This window comes from Ammospiza caudacuta, chromosome Z (assembly GCF_027887145.1).
Source record: "Ammospiza caudacuta isolate bAmmCau1 chromosome Z, bAmmCau1.pri, whole genome shotgun sequence".
NCBI classification, from domain to species: Eukaryota; Metazoa; Chordata; class Aves; order Passeriformes; family Passerellidae; genus Ammospiza; species Ammospiza caudacuta.
In genome coordinates this window covers 73,942,196-73,960,319 of record NC_080632.1, presented here as the reverse complement: position 1 = coordinate 73,960,319, position 18,124 = coordinate 73,942,196, and the positions used below count along the sequence as shown (strand labels likewise).

The window sequence follows — 18,124 nt, the reverse complement described above, 5'->3', positions numbered from 1 at the left end:
AAACAGATGTTTAAAGCCCAAATTTTATGTGTCACCTCTGAAAATGCCACACAGTAACAAGCTGTAGTCTTTGAAGTTAGAACACCAACTTCACAGAAGTTGATCTCAATAGAACATAACTGATATCAATGATTTTAGGATCTCATTGCGTTCATGCTATTTGGGTAGCTTGGCAGTGCTAAAATAATTAAAAATACGGTGCTAAAAAGTAAAGTTTTAAATTTGCTTATAACAGTACACAAAGAAGAATTTCACTAAGAGTTAATGAACAAGCCAAAAAGGGTTTTATCTCACAATGAATGAAATCTCCGAATTTGATTCCTGCCCACTAGATGGCAGGCATTGCCCACGCAACATCCCCAAAACCTGCCACCAAGATGGGAACAGAGCAGCTTCTTAACTTCCTTCCTTTATACGGGGCCACAGTACTGAGCATAGTTTATGCCTTTTTCTACCATCTCCATATGTGTGTGTATATATTTATACATATTTTTATATATATATATTTAAAGCTTCAGATGAATATAATCTACTAATAATTAATTCATTCCATTAAAGGAATCCACACAAATAACACACAGTCAGTTCTTAACAAATGCATGACCCTAAAATGGTGTATTGGCTTTGCAAGGTTTTGGTAGCTAGAGGGGTGGTTTCTGTGAGACTATGCCAGAAGTTTCTCCCAGTGTCCAAAGAACCAGTGCCAGCTGGTTCCAAGACTAAGCCCTTCAGCAACAGTGGTAGTGCCTCTGGGACAGCATATTGAAGAAGGAGATCTTCTTGCACTGATGTAAGTGCATCCAGAGCAGAGAGGAGTGTGAATATGTGAGAGGAACATATTCTGCAGGCATCAAGGTGAGTGAAGGAAGAGGGTCAGGAGCTGCTCCAGGTGCCAGAAAAGAGATTCTCCTGCAGCCTGTGGCAAGACCATGGTGAGGCAGCTGTGCCCCTGCAGCCCATGGTGGGCCACAAAATCCACCTGCAGCTCCTGAAGGATCCCACACCCGAGCAGGTAAATGCCTGAAAAAAGGCTGTGACCCTGGGAAGTCCATGCTGGAGCAGGCTCCTGGCAGGACCTGTGGCCCCAAGGAAAGAGGAGCTCATGCTGGAGCAGGTATGTTGGTAAGACTTGTGACTCCATAGAGAATCCACACTGGAGCAGGAAGAAGGTAGGGGTAAAGTGTATGTAGGGGAAGGGGGTGTTAAGATTTGGTTTTACTTCTCTTAGCCCACTCTGATTTGACTGATATTAAGCTAAGTTCCCAAAGATGAGTCTATGGTGCCCAAGATCCTAACTGGTGAGTGATCTCTCTCTTATTTCAACCCATGAGTCTGTTGTTATATTTTCTCCTCTCTGTCCAGCTGAGAGGAGTTAAGAGTGAGGCTTTGGTGAGCACCTGGAATCCAGTCAGGGTCAGGCCGCCACAGATGGCAAGTGTCTTCTGCATACAAGGAAAGCGTTTCGATTGAAAAAGAATTTTTAAAGAGCACTTAGGCATTATTCTACTCAATATTTTAGATGAAAAGAAACCACACTCTTAGAGACACTCCTTACCTGTGGTGTAAGCTCAACTTCAAGCTCACCAGATAAATACTGGCGTTCAAACTCAGCGTTCTCTCCAACATACGATGACACCATGCGTTTTATCTGCTTTGTCTGAAGCAGAAGACCAAGTCCAAAATTGTCAACACTGTGTAGAAAATGCAAAAAAACAGACAAAACAGTTTTACTGTAAAAAAACACTTGATAAGCTGTAATGACTTAACAAAAAAGGACAGAGTTATCTCCCCCACACATCACAAATTGAAGACAAAAAACAAATTCCAGCCTTTAGAGGGTAAAGCATCAAAGCTACAATTAAAATTTAATATTTCAGTTTTCAGACCTCATCTCTTCCAAGGCACAGAATACATCCAAAGAGTTCCAGTTAAATTCATTTCACGTGTTAGGAGCTAAAAAATACCCGCTTGACAAGTGGTGTTATTTTACATATCTGATCCTTCAAAAAGCCTTACCAAATTAATAAAAAGTCAGACATGGCTTTGAGTGAACAAAGACATATTTTTGTTTACACTCCTGCTCACTGTGAAAAAGACAAGTGATTGCTTAGAAGCCCAAAGAGAAAGGCATATTGACATTTATAATGCTAGTTTCTATATGAGGTAAGAGAATTTTTTGTATTTAAATTTTCTTATAATAGTAAATAATTAAATCTCTTACTAAATAACCGCCTACTCCAACAAAGGATTTTGTCACTACAAACAAGATGTTCTTGTCTATGTCAACTGAAACTGAACGCCAGAGATGCTATATAACATTTTTCTTGTGCCAGTACTTCTAAAATTCTGATATCCTTATCTTTGTATGCTATACTGTGTACTTCTGGATTAGAAACATTTCTCAGGAGTTCCTGCAACCAAGGTTTCTCTGTAAAAAATGCTACTTCAATTCAAGGAAATACGAGGAAAACATATAAATATGGAAATAAACATAGATGATATTATAAAGAAATGTTTCTTTCACTTTTCCAGCCCATTATGCAGGATGCCAGCAGACTGGTACATGTGTGTGAAGCTCCTCCACATTTATATTGGTCTCTGAATGATATAAGCAGACAACTCAGACTTTCCAGTCCCTCTACAAAAAAGATGCCATGATGCAGAATTACCTCACAAAAAATGTGTTTCTGCCATGAGTTGGCTCAATTCAATACGACTTAATTATCCACACAATGGCTTGACATTTCAGGATAAGAAAAACAGAAAAATATTAAAATAATCTTTTAAGTTATCAATCATTAGCACTTTGTAATTAACACATATGTGCTTACAATATATGAATCCCATTGAAAACACCCTTCCTAAAGAAGAGCTGTAAACTAAGACCAGATTAAAAAACTTTACTATTATGCAGTATTCTTTTCAAATATAAACGTGGAAATGCTTGCCAGCCCCAGCACAGACTGCAGTGCTGCAGGTGAAGGGAGAGGGGCTGAGTGAGCAGGACCAGCACCAGCTCTTCCTCTCCCTCCACAATACTCTGAGGGCTGCATGGACAGACATGCAGCCCCAGTGCCTTCGCAACTGCATGCATCATGAGCACTATTTTAAGGTTAGGACTATTTTAGGAAGTGGCCCACTTCAGTGCATACTCAAGCACTTTGGAAACTGGATGAGAGGAAGTGAAACCAGCTTCTCTGACCTGGTTCTCTGAATTTATTCTACGTTCTCTAGATACAAAAGAATGTGATTTATTATAAAAGCTTGCTCCACTCTCCAACTCTGACCGATTAAAAAAAATTTAAAAATCTAACCATGATGCAACTTCCAAAATGTTCTGGTGCCAAAGCCCTGGGACTAAAATGTGCGTTGCTTAGAAACAACCCGTGTTTCTAACCCACCACAAGAAAAAAATCCTCCAGCTTGAAACTAGAAGAGCTAAGAATAGAGAAGAAAGAGGAGTCTTGTGGGCAAAAGAGATTACAAAAAAAAATAAAATTAAATTAAAAGCCAGAATTTCCTGTATAGATTAATTCAAAGCAAGACAATTCCTCTCACATGAAAACTATCTAACCCTGACATCTCATTATAAAAGGCAGTAAACAAATGTAAAAGACCAGTCAACATCTGTGTGAAGCTCCTCACATTTATTTTGGTCTCTGAATTATATAAGCAGAGAACTCAGTTGAACAGGTTGGTGTAATTATGGCACTGTGTGGCAGAAGTGCAGAAATGAAACAAAACTGTACAGTGCTTTTAGTGCAAGAACAACAGGAAGCTTCCTGAACTGCTTGCAAGCCAGAGTTTGCAATCTCTGTGTATCACTCAGGTGGTTAACACTGCTCTTATCATTACAAAACTTGGAAGTTACCAAATAGAAAAAACAAATTCTGCATTAGACAATGAAATACTGTGTGCATTGGTGTAAGAAAGGATGGCAAGAGAGGGCCAGGAGTAGATTTGTAATGGTTAAAGAAATTTCTCCTTCATTTCACTAAGATCCATAATCCTTGCTCCTACATTCTCAGAAGCAGCTACTGAAACCATATTGTCCTTAATAGGATTTTGCATATCATCCTGCAGGATTCCATGTGGATACACTTGATTTCCTGATCTACTACTGCGAGGTATCTTCTATCAAATGAAACTGTAGTTATGAAGAAATTAAGCAGAAAGTTGCACAAAGGTTATCCTGTCACACTCATGCCAAGTTGTTCTTCACTTCTTAAGTCACTCTTTCTTACTCTTCTCCTCCAATGTAGCAAATTTGTTCAAAAACAAAATTACTGTGAGGATCTGTTACTGAGCATACAACAAGGTCATATTTCCCTAGCACAATGAGAACAGGAATTTCACCTTTCAAAAACATGCACCAGGAGGTTCTGCCTGCCTGGTAACACAAAATTACTTCAACTCCCACATGCATTTAATCTTCAGAGCAACAGCACAAAATCCTGTTGCCATTATTCATATAAGGTTTTTTCAGATGTACATTTCTTGAAAGAAAATACACTGCCATCCACCTCCTTTGAGGATGCAATCTGTATTTAGGTTTCCAGCTAAAATAACCCTTTTGCTTTCATGTGCATCAGTTTCCCTTCCCATCATGTCCCTTCAAAAACCCATCTTGAACACTTCAGCGTATTTCATATTTCCTGTTTTTCTCTTACATGTCAATGTCCCAAGAAACACACATTTCACACAGAAACACTGTTCTCACTCTTATTTTCCCTACCCTTTGATTTTCATGTGACATCTCTATCCAAGATTACAACTTTCAAAAACCTCTGGTTTATGGATACTTCTTTCAATGTAACAGTTCTATGGCAATTTTAAGTTATTAGTTCTTCCTTGCTGCCTTTTGCTGCTTTCTTGATCATGTTGTTTTAAGCAAAGAGCTTTTTGAACTTTTCAGCTTTGATTATGTTTACCCTCAAAATGTTACCTATAAAGATTTGCCTTGCAGGCTACACTCCACCTATCAAACAGCAACCATAGAAAGAAAAAAAAAAGAATCTTTACTGAGTGCATGAAAAGAATATACGCCATACACCTATTTCAAAAGCTGGATTCAGTCCTTTACAAATTAAAACAAAGGTAAATGCAATAAAAATATGCTGCCCTAGATAGGAAGGAAGAAGGTGTGGTAGAAGTTGACATAGTTGTTATGAGTGCAGTCAGAAAAGGGAAAGTACACATTAGTGCTAGACACTGAATGCATTTTTACCTTCAGATATGTTTGGATTTCTAGAAGTTTGCCCATTTTGTATTAAGATGAAAAGTGAATCAGTAAAATACATGAAGTGCATATAGGAAAAGAAAACTAGGCATTAATTAAGGATATCAGTGACCCAAGTTACCCCAAACTATTGATATAGACAAGAAAAATTAAGGATCTCTGATTGTCTAGCAACACGTTCATTCTAGTTGTTTTGTCCCTGTCAGACCTACAAAAACTTCCTGACAAAAACTATGTCTGCCTTTTCTAATTTAAAAAATTCACCAAATATGACTCCCAGACAGATCTAGCCCACACATCTCCAGTGTACTGGAAGTAGTCAAAGACAACATGTCGGTATTTTACTGAAGATAAACAATAATCTGCTGCTCTCAGCTCTTCTTCTTTGGTGCCTCAAGCATAACACATTCTACAGCATCACAGGAAGAACAGATTACCTAACTTTCCAAACTGATAAAAAGCCTCACAAACCAACAAGCCCTCCACAGCCTGATGAAGCAGGAAACAAAAATTTGCATTCTTAAGCAGAAAAAAATGGCTACTTGGAATGTCACACACTCTGGCACAAAACACACAATGGCTTATTGTTGGGGGGGCTGTGTAAAAGGAAACATCACAAGACAATTACAATTCTCCCCTCTCTCTGCCTTTGTAAAGATATTTATTTGTTTCTAAAACATGTGGGTGTGGTCAGAACAGGCCAGCTGCCTTTACTGGAGGAAAGCAGCATCAATTAGAATGAGGGTCTCCTTCTAGACTTCTTAAAGAGATAGCTTCCTCTACTAATTGTTCAAAGATTCTCCAGAAGCTGATATTCCTGGGAGATTACACATGACCAGAAATTGTTAGTTATGAAATATTAAAATGAATACATTGAGTTTTGGAGAATTAAAATATGTTGATCAAGGAGCTAACATGATGCACCCCCTGATCTTCCTTCTCTCATAATCTGGGAACTGGAAGGATAGGAGGGTAAAACTACACCACCCCTGAAGACTACAGATTGAGAAGGAAAAGCATGCAATGAGAATCCTGTGGCAAGGCTCCACCTCAGACAGAAACTAAAGTTTCTGCAACTAGCTGTTGCTGCCAAAAAATGCACATAAATGGTTGGTTCTACTCCAGGAAAACATTTTATATAAAGATACCAGTCAGCTTCTGGAGATAGACAGGCAGACATTTTAGGTATTCATCAGCTCCAAGTGTTACATAATGAAGCATGAAACTTGATAACAGACAGACCTGTTCCAGAGCTAGAAATTTTCTTGGCAATAGGCTAGGGGTGAGGAAAGGAACCAATTTCCTCTGACATTCTCCATGTAGAAGATGAGAGGCTGATTTTATTTGCAACTTCAGCTTTTCAGCCTTCAAAAGGATTTGCTCCGAGTTACATGCAATTGTGCCTTCTGATAGGTCCACAATTCTTAAGGAAGACCAGATATGCTTCCCAAGTAAAAGGAATGCATCAATCACTGCCTGCGTGGCATTTCTTAGCAGCAGTCTTAAGCTTTCAGGCTTACAGGGGTGCCTGACTATAGTATGAAACTTTACCAACATGACAGTTATGTGGACGGAGGTACCACCTGAGTTCTCAGGGACACACATTCTTAGGTCCACAAAAATAAAGTATAATCCTGGCTGCACCAGAAAGATCCTTAACGGCCTTTGTGCAGAAAATTAATAAATGCCTACTAGATGGTGTTTCTTGGAAGACACTGAACAAAAGTGCAGGCACACCCAGGGCAAAATTAATGCAGATAATCATATAATAGTTCATTATACCTTATCTTCCCCAATCTTATAGCTGGCTCATAATAATGACACTATGTCCTACCATAATTTCCCCATATGTATGGCTACTAAAGAGCCAGCTCAGATGACACTGTGCTTCTCCTTCTCTGTCCCTCACTTCCCAAAGGGTACCAAAAATGATAACAAGATGAGGAATAGGAGTTAACAGACACAGAAAAACAGATTCAGCTCTATTTGCCTTGTTGTTTCTTGACTTTAGCCAAATGCCTTGACACTGTCTTCAGGCACCTTCTTTTCCTAGGACATTTTCCCATGTGTCTGATTGCAAATTGCTAAATGGAAAGCAAAAAAAAGAGAGGATGAAGCTCTTTTAAGAAAAAAGAAGCTTTCTGTAGACTGAAAAGAGAGGTGGAAGAGGGAATTATGGCTTCTACCATATGCTACGGTGGTCCTGCTCAGGAGACAATGACAAGAAGGGAAGGGAAGGGAAGGGAAGGGAAGGGAAGGGAAGGGAAGGGAAGGGAAGGGAAGGGAAGGGAAGGGAAGGGAAGGGAAGGGAAGGGAAGGGAAGGGAAGGGAAGGGAAGGGAAGGGAAGGGAAGGGAAGGGAAGGGAAGGGAAGGGAAGGGAAGGGAAGGGAAGGGAAGGGAAGGGAAGGGAAGGGAAGGGAAGGGAAGGGAAGGGAAGGGAAGGGAAGGGAAGGGAAGGGAAGGGAAGGGAAGGGAAGGGAAGGGAAGGGAAGGGAAGGGAAGGGAAGGGAAGGGAAGGGAAGGGAAGGGAAGGGAAGGGAAGGGAAGGGAAGGGAAGGGAAGGGAAGGGAAAGGGAAGGGAAAGGGAAGGGAAAGGGAAGGGAAAGGGAAGGCTGTGGAAGATCACAAAGCCTTGTGTACAAACTGGCATTCCTGAGCCTTACTCTCCCTCTACTCCTTCTCTGCAGTGTCTGCATTGGACCCTTGTCTTTCTGCTACTGAAGTATTCTCATGGGAACTCTGTCCTCTCTGCTCTCATAACTTCTTTTTGAGTCTCACAGCAAAATGGCAGTATTGTTCCTCCACCATCCTCCTCCAAAAATGATGCTCTTCTGCTGTCACAGTGATGAGTGCAGGCATATAGGCCAAGTCCATGCAAGGCAGATAATTTCTCAAGAGGAGAAATACCACAGATTGCGTGGCTACACCAGCAGCAGTCTCCCCTCTCCGCCCTCCTTTCTGGTATGAAATGGTGTACTGTGTTTTTATAATAGCAAGTCAAACAACACTATTCAGAATGACTAAAATGTACCATATTTTTCCTTCACAGAGAAGGTATATCGTATAGAACTAATCTGATAAATATTTAAATTTCATCATGAATGCATCGCACTTTAAAAGTCACCAAGCCGAAAGGCAGATTTAACTTTGTCATTTCTACAACCAATCTGTCAACCATTGTTGAGTTCATTTGTCATCACAACCAGAAAGTTATCTCCACAGCTGATTTCGCAATAGTTCCACATAGTACAAAGTTAGAACAACCTGCCCTGCCAAAATCCTAAATCACCTTCACACTAAAATTAGCTAGATGACCTAGGCAGATTTTCAGGGATTTGCAGTTCAAACAGTGTCAGCAATTCAACAGCTCTAATAAAGCACCTGATTAGATTTTTTTAAAGAATGCAGACAATTTAGAAAAAAAATCAAATTCAAATAATCAAATTCACTGAAAATATATAGTCTCCTGATTTTGGCAATTTGCTATGTGCAGGATTTTACATAATTCCACTCTTCTCTCTCTACCAAGAGAGGTAAAATCACAGGTAGCCTTCTTTTTAATTTCTGAAAATATATAAAATTTGGGATATTTGAAGAATTTCTTATAAATATACAAAAATGACACCCACAATGTAAGACACTCTGAGCATCACCTTGATCCCATCTCTGTGTACATACAAGCCTCTTTGCCTGTTCCATAGACATTTTCAGTTACATTTTAACTTTCTGAACCAAGAGATTATCTAATTTGTACCACTAAAACAACTCAGTACTTAATACTATATGGAAAAATCTTCACAACCTTCTGTGAATTTAAAATGCAATTTCCACGTGATGGTCTCATTTTACATACACATTTACATTTGAATATGTTTTTAGTAAGCATAAGTAATATTAAGACAGACAGACATATAGATATATAGATATTTTAGTAACAGTAACAGTGGAATTAAGCCATATGAGTTACATGCAAGAAAAACCAGGGAATCCACAGCAAAGATGGCAGACACATTCTGGTTTTAACAGAAATGTACCATTCAAAGCAACAACTGAAAAATGAGATAACCTTAAACTTTACCTTACAGAACATTTATCAAACCTGTCTTAAATCCAAATTATTTAATTGTGAAGAATATAAAGATACATTTTGTGCTTTAGAATATGGGGTGCAGTAAGTTTACCACTGCATGTGATCCCACAGATATTGTCTTTTGGGGATCTGGGAACCACAAACAGCCCAACCCATTAGGAAAACAAGAGTATTTTTCTTAACAGAGCTAAGTAATGGCATTCAGGCATCATGCTCAAAAGTGCAAATGCTTATCTCAAAGTCATCTTTTCCTTCCTAATGCATAATATTGTAACATTAAAAGACCTCCAAAAAGAATACAGAGACCAAAGGTTCAAAAAGCTGATAATGCCTTATAAGAACACAGTCTGAACCAGTGATAATCTGACAGACGCTGTCAGTCTTCTTTCAGATGATTGCCCAGGTGATAAGCAATTATGATCTTAACCGTGACTTCTCTACTTTTAGTCCAAGTGAAAACCTTTTATTCAAAACTACTGCATTCAAAAAGGATGCATTTTTCAGTCTCAAAACCAGACAAAACCAAAATTTGATAAAACAATCAGACCACATACACAGGTATCACAAATAATGGGCTTCATTTCCAGTCTGCAAAATTCAGGTGGTAGATACAATGCTAATTTCAGTATGTGATTATAGCCAAGATTATTTATCTGTTTTATTAAGCACAATTAATTAAAAAAAAATTCATGCACTTTTTTTTAACTTTCATTTAAAATATTTGGCTATGTTTATAGTTTTTGTTGCAACACAGGCCCTGAAGCAACAGGTAGCCTGCATTAGAAAGTCTTAGTTGAGCCAAAGCTGAGCCTAATTTTAGCTGAGCCAAAACATCCAAGTCCCAAGTTCCAAGCAACCTCCAAACAGAATGCAACAAGATACCATGAAGTTACACGGAGATGAGAAAACAACCAAAAAGGTATGGTATACTAATCACAGCTATTTTGGGAATTTACTGAACCAATGTTTAAAATGAGATTTAAATTTTTTATTTATTTATCAATTCATTTACTTTCATTTATTTACTATTTTGAAATATTTTTATTAATTTTAATACTGGGAAATCTGGTATGGTATACTAATCACAGCTATTTTGGGAATTTACTGAACCAATGTTTAAAATGAGATTTAAAATTTTTATTTATTTATCAATTCATTTACTTTCATTTATTTACTATTTTGAAATATTTTTATTAATTTTAATACTGGGAAATCTGGAATGAATCAAATTAAAACAAGAATGAAGAAAATGCATAATAAAATGGATTTTGATAGCCCACTGAGACTGAATACTCTCAATTTAAAGGGCTTACAAAACACAGTGTAAATAAAGCATTTACTGTGTGAACAACATAAGCAAAACAAGTTATAGGAGAAGGTGTGAGAGGATGTATTTTGAAGCATACCTATCTGTCACAGTTATCTTGCACTATTGCCCTGGTTCACAAGCTTCAGTTTCCCCTGCAGCAAGTTGTGTAAATACCAGAGGTACTGGATATTTGAACTGCTTCACTTTCAAACACTTTGCCTTGTTTGGCTTGGCAAAAGAGTAACTGCTCTTAAAGGTGCTGTTTCGCTGGCCAGCACACAGCATGAGCATGCGCATAATGTGCAGTAGCAGACAGTAAGCTGAGCACCCCATCACACTACTGTACAACTTGTCATTGAAAAGCCTTAAAGAGGCCAAAACCAAGACTTCACTTGCCAGCAATTACATGATTTGAAAAAGTTTTTGCAGGAGGAATCCCCTCCCAATTACACTGCAGTACAGAACAGTAAGTAGAATGTGAACTTGTGAACATCCTACTCCTTTGAAGTTGTTTCCAGACATTGCCAAGCATTTCTAGGCTCTGCTGAACCTTGTTTCCAGCTAGAAAAGTTGGCAAGAACACTTCAGGACTTCCTAATTACTGCTCTCCCTTAGATGTAAGTGAATCGCTGTCTCCACTGCTGCTATTTTAGTTATAAACAGACAGCCCTGTAACATTCCATGGTTCTCACATATTGAAAGGCATGTGACTTAATCCATGCAGCTGCACTGCTCTCCAGAATAGGCTGGCTGTCCATGCACTTGGCTCCTTCCCTGCTCCAATTACAAGCTGCCTGCTAACCCCTGCAGGACAAGAAAACCTGACCACAACCAATTACCTCCTATTTGCTGGAAGAGCTGGGGAGAAGAAAACAGCTGCAGTCAAGAAACTGAAACACAGCCAGGCATCAACTACAACACAAGGTCACCAAAGAAAAGCACACTAAACCATATGGCAATTTGAAAGTGGCAAATTACTCATTCCACAAAGTGCCTGACACCTCAACATTACAGGAACAATTGACCCTTGGAATACAACTGCTGTAGGGTATATGATTGCTGTCCTCCTTCATTTGTAAAAGCATTTATTGGTGTTCCAATATTTGATAATAACACTAAACTTTTGGACATGGTATTAGAAGATGCTTAGAAGACACATGGTATTAGAAAAGCATGCTTTTTTATAGGCTAATTAGCAGATTAGAAATTGTAGCAATTGCTGTTATGTGAATTCTGACTTTATTTCTGACAACAGTTGTGTTTTAACCTGGTTCCCAAACACTACCATACTATAACAGGCTAAATTCCACATAGTAGTAACACATAGTAGTAAATACAAAGATAGATTAAACAGTTATTTTATTATTATTTAAATTTCAAAATAAATTATACTGTCCAACAGAAGAGCAAAACTTGTATTTTTACAAACTAGACTTTTAGAAATAATTCTAGATGCCCTTGAGCATTTTCAAATTGTTACACTGTTCTGTGAGGAACTCTCCAGGCTTTCATGAATGTTATGCAAAACTAGTTTCAAGAAACAGGAATTAAATTTTGCTTTCCTGCCAGCAGCCAGTGGAAATTTTTACAGAAATCACTTCCACCTCAAAATCCAAAGAATTTTCAGGAAAGTTAACATTATTCCAATATAAATTAATTCTAACCTATAACACCAGAAACTATATTCAGAATACAATACAAAATGTCTTCCTTTTCATCCTATTCCACAGTGCTTCTCTTTCTGCCTTTACTCATATTCAGACTTTCACCTCCTCTTCAGGAACATCTGTTCAACCTCTCTATCTGCAAATATATGTGTGTTATTCAAAAATAAGACTATGAGGGAAGTTAATGATCTCTATTCTAGTGCTTGACCTTTCCATGCAAAATTATTTTTTACTTTCTTTCTTTCTTCTTTTTATCATCCACCAGAAATTGTTTCCCACAAGATTCTAAGGAGCTTAAGTTTGACTGTGTATGTACCAAATACCAAAAAAAAAAAATCTGTTATCCAATAAATGTGCAATTAATATTTTACATATTAATATTTTTATTTAATTTAATTTATATTTTCATCAATGCACTTCAACAGAAGTGGCTGTAGTTATGTATATGGGGACCATTAGATATTGTGAAGCTTATATATATCTATATTGTGGAGGTATAAGGTATTAGGTATTGTGGAGCTTATTATGTAACTATAATGAACAGTTTGTGTAAAAATTAGCCTGAATGAGAAGATGAGAAATTAAACATGAAAGAAGGATTCTCAATTTCAACCCCACATGAATTTAAGGGGAAAACATTTAAAAACATAAATCAAAAATCTGAAGACTCATTAAAGAGACTCTCCATTCATTCATCATAGGTATTCTCTGCTGGTTTTGTGTTGCTTGGAATTTTTTTTAAAGTAACAAATACAGCAAATACAGTAAGAGGGTCAGAAAGCACCAAACTGAGTTTAAAAATATATACCCATTTGGAACTTCACAAAAAACCATACACACAAAATCACTGATACTAGATTTAAAGTCTCTCGGTTAGACTTTTCAGTTATAGTCAACCAGTTAAATACACAAAAATTTAAATAAAAATATTATATAATATAACTGCAACTCTACACCATGACAATTGGTCCTTGACAAAGTCGAGTATACACATAGTACTGAGCTTCCTGGGCTCCTTCCAAAAATAACACTTTCAAACCAAGCTGTCTGGTTAATATAAAATTATGATGTTGAAAAGAAAAATATTTTTAATATATATCAGCCTTTTCACATAATTGGAATTTTTAGTCTGTACTTATTAAACCACAGACATATGAATACCTACCCTGCATTGTTACTGACTGCTGTTATTCCCTTTACCCCAGTCTTCAGTAAACCCCCAATGAGGTTTTCAGGAATCCCACACAGTCCAAAACCTACACAAAATAAAAAAAAAAATAAATTATTTTGTGACAAGTGTTTGAAAGAACATAGAATGTTTAGAAGTATGGGAATTAAAAATATGTTCTGAGAAACTCCTTAGTCAATTAAATAAATCAGCATTTCCAGAAAGATTTGCTCTGGGAGTACTGGAATCTCCCACTCACCCGACACTTCCCAGTTTGGAGAAGGCTCTTCACCCATCAGCCTGGGCTTTTAGGGAAGTGCTCCCAGGCTATGGCTCTCCACATGTATGTCCTCAACCCTGTAACCACTATTCCTCCTTCTCTTTCTACCCATTCAACCTTCCTATCTCTGCTGCACATCCCATTGCTTAGCCTGTGTAATTAGGTGATAAAAGTCTGGGAGTCTGAACACCCTTGGGAGGATATCTGCCTGGAATCACAAAAATCTAGATCTCCACCAAGGCACAAGAGCCTCACACTGCCAATTGAGAGACTCCAGCACCTCTAAAATGAAATGCCATGTCACACTACAAGGACTACCTTTTCACAGAATCACGGAAACAATTAGGTTCTAAAAGACCCCTCAGATTTTCAAGACCAACCTATCTTGGCCTCAAATCTTCTTTTCTTCATGAATTAGCAACAACAACAAAAACAAACATAATTCCTGCAGAAGGAATTTTGCCTCATTATATATCTCCATTGAAGTGTTTTGCAATCTTACGTTCATTCCTTCTGCAATATCAAAACAACTTAAGAAATAGTTAAATCGCTTTTTTTTAAATGCAGATGGAACAGCGTGAAATTGTGGAAAGCATCTACAGTATCTAAAAGCTCAAGTCACAGTGAAAGTTAGTATGATGCAACTTCTTGACTCTACTGGAAATGCCACACATAAGCATTAAGTGCAACGTAGATAAGTATTATCTTCACTTCCTAACACAGAAACAGGTTAGGCAGTTTGTTGACGGTCACAGAGACCCAGAGACTGTGCAGGATACAGAGAATGCAAACATAAAATAATCAAACCATGTGAAATGACAATGCTATCCTGAAAACTCCCAAGGTCATTTTCTGGATTCAACCAAATGGAGTCCAGTTTTTGGTTTTTGCTAGTCAGGAAAAAACCCTGTTTCTCTGAGGTTTTTCCCCTTCCCTATGACACAACCTGGATTTTCTCACTGAAAGAGTATGCCCTTCATGAACAGAAGGGCATTTTTAAAAAATCATGCACTTCCGTGGATTCTCAAATTAGTTAATAGTAAAAGAAACAAGGTAAATGAGTAAAAAGTATCTCATTAATATAACATGCTTGCAACCCTAAAGAATTTCAGTATTTACCACCAACAAGTACAGTTGCCCCATTGGGTATATCTTTTACAGCTTCAACAGGATCAGTGTAAAATTTGGTGTTGCGATGACAGCTGGTAGAAAAATAGCACCCACAGATCTGCAACAACAATAAAAGAAACAAGTGAGTGAACAAAAGGCATTGGCTTTATAATGAAGACTGTGCCTGTGTCCAGATAAGGGGGAAATAGATACAAAAAGATATTGCTGCTGTAAATACTAGACCGGGGTGGGGAGGGGAAGGGAGAGCAGGGGTGAGAAGGAAGGAAAGTAAAGTGCAGGCGCCAAAAACAAGAGAATTCCATCCTGAATTACTGACAAATTGTGCCTTTCTGAGAACAGATTTACAAATGCAATTCCTCAGCCCAAGTTGGAGCCATCCACAGACTCCTTAAACCTATATATTGCTACATTAGCTTCAAAAGCATCCAGGCACTTAGCATAATCAGAAACTGCTGAAAGAAAGACAAAACCACCACAAAATTTGAGTGGAAGCCACAGAACGATAGGAAGGACAGCACTGTACCAGCAGTATGGTAAGCAGGGACACCCTTCCACAGAGTGAACCTTCCCCCAGTTTCCTTGTGCAGTCTTAGAACTTTCTAACATGGTCTTAGAGATCCTCATGTTGTTGAATAACAGTCCATAATCAAGGAGACTCCAAGAAGTGCATGAAATACGGAGAGCAAGAGGAAAATCAACATAAATCCCACCCCCAAACCTGGACCTCACAGGGCAAAGCCATTACACAGCAGTCATCATAACTTATGTATGTACTGTTATGTACTAAGACCACACTTACATGTTTTTTTCTTTAATATTTAGCACTAATACCATGCATTAATACTACTCAAGTATTTGTTCAGGCACCAGAAGGAAAACTGACACCTAAGTCACTGTGTTGAAACAGTCTCAATAAATTCAGAAAATCTGGAAGCTAAAGTACTACCTACTGGTGTTTCAAATTCTAGCTTGATAGCAGGAGTGAAAAAAATTATATTGCGAGAGAAAAATTAATAAATAAACAAGGTAATTTACACACTTTGAAGACAATAGTCCAGTTCTTCCCTGAAGAGCTCTTACTTTAAGAGTTACCTACAGTTATAACGAGGGCAACAAATTTTGGCTCAGTTTCAATATTACACAAGCTGTTCTCTTTTTATAATTAAAGCTGCAAGAATTTATACTGAATATTAAGAAAACCCATCTGAATGGAAGCTTACCTCCTTCCCAGTGGATACCCTGATGTTCCTCTGCTTTCATGGGCTCAATAAAAAAAATCAGTATGTGGGTCATAAGAAACAATGTCATGTGAGAAAAACTGCAAGAGCCTTCTGCATGCCAAATTAAACCATGAATGTTTCTCCACTGATCCATGGTACTTGAAAAGTCACAGAGTCAGGTGCAGTCCCTTGAGACTTCCCTGAGGGAAACATTGTGCCCACCTTTAAAAAGGGTAAAAAAAGGAGGACACCAGGAACTACCAACCTGTCAACTTCACCTCTGTGCCTGGGAGGGCCATGGCACAGATCCTCGTGGAAGCTGTGCTAAGGCACAGGACAGGAACATGATTCAGCACAGCCAGCACAACTCCACTGAGGGCAAGTCCTGCCTGATCATACTAGTTACCTTCTGTGATGGAGTGACCACATCAGTGGACATGGGAAGGACTATGGATTCATCCGCACTTCTGTAAAGCCTTTGACACAGTCCCACACAACATCCTTGTCTCTAATTTAGAGCGAGATGGATTTGGTTGCATGGACTTGGGGGATGAGGAATTGGGTGATAGCAACATCCAGAGGGGAGTGGCAAAAGGCTTAGATGGATACTGGTGTTCCTCAGGGGTTCATGCTGGGACCAAGACTGCTTAATATCTTCATCAATGACAAAGAGAGATCAACTACACATTCCGCCAGTTTTGCAAACCAAGTTAACCAGCGCAGCTGATAACCCTGAGGGATATGATGCCATCCAGAGAGACCTGGACAAGCCAGATGCTGGTGCTGTACCTGCATCAGAGAAACCCCAGGCCTGAGTACAGACTGGGAGAGGAACTCATTGACTAATTGGTGCTGCTGGTGGGTGAGAGGCTGCACATGGCCCAGCCATGGCACTCACAGCACAGAGAGCCAAACATGTCCTGGGCTGCACCCAGAGCCCCGTGGGCAGCAGGGCAGAGAGGGGATTCTGCCCCACTGCTCTGCTCTGCTGAGACCCACCTGGAGCACTGCATCCAGCTCTAGGGTCCTCTGAACAGGAAGGACAGAGACCTGTCAGAGCAGGTCCAAAGGAGTATTAAGAGCTGGCAGCTTTAGGAATCACAGTACAACAGGGCTGCAAGAGGGCTTGAGTGCCAGGGCTGGAGGGAAGCTAGGCCTCTGCTGTGTCCCTGTACCCATGCACAGGAAAGTATTTCAGAGGCCATGTGGTACCTTTTCTTAAATCTTCCCGACTGTGTGCAACAGTGGTGAACAGAGAAGCATGCATTACACAAGTGTGCATTCGCAGGTTGGATGTCTCCAATGAGTGTATCTGCTCTTCTATCCTAAATATGTTCTTCTCCTCGTCCCTTTCCTACCCACCCGGTGTCTGAGAGCAATGGGCTTTCAGGGACTTGAGGCACCAGCAATCACCTATGCTTCCCTGCACACCGAGGCAGCAGGCTAAAACCTCAGGAACTGGCAACAATTCTGGCAGGTTTAAGGAATTAACATAGGGCTCCTTCCTAGAATAATCAGATTTTAATTATCTGGAAAAGCAAAAATATGACATAGTAAAACAAAACCTGAAAGTGCTAAGATTTGTCCATTAGGATATCAGGAGTAGTAAACAAAGGCATGAGAAGGTGAGCTTTTTTAAAATAAAATAAATTAAGAAAGGCCACAGAGACAGTCCTGGCTGAAGAAACAAAAAAAAAAAACAACTTTGCTATGGTTACATGTGGGTTGGAAACCATTAAATCTGCGCGATTTGGCAGAAGCTTCCCATAGGAAGGGAGCTGCACGGCTGCACAGCACACATTTCTGGATAGCAGTAGATGGCGGGGCTGCCAGCGAGCTGTGCACACCTGCTACCCACCTCCGGGAGAGGAGGCGGTGAGAGCAACACGGCAATACACAGCAACACACTGTAACTGTGCTGCCTTTTAAAATGATGGGGATCTAAATTAATAAATATAAATTAAATGCAAAAACGAGACCAAAAAAACCTTAAGCCAACTCTCCTTGCCAGCGTCTCAA

At 39.0% G+C, this 18,124-nt stretch overlaps 1 protein-coding gene across 1 annotated transcript in view; it reads right to left on the bottom strand.

Moving 5' to 3' along the window:
• Positions 1-18,124, bottom strand: part of OXCT1 (3-oxoacid CoA-transferase 1) — an 86,129-nt gene that overhangs the window by 67,245 nt on the left and 760 nt on the right. Inside the window, exons 2-4 of the mRNA XM_058824533.1 lie at positions 14,874-14,982; positions 13,472-13,562; positions 1,556-1,691 (exon numbers count right to left, since the gene is read on the bottom strand). Of these exons, the coding sequence (XP_058680516.1) occupies positions 1,556-1,691; positions 13,472-13,562; positions 14,874-14,982 (336 nt within the window). The remainder of the gene's footprint in view (positions 1-1,555; positions 1,692-13,471; positions 13,563-14,873; positions 14,983-18,124) is intronic.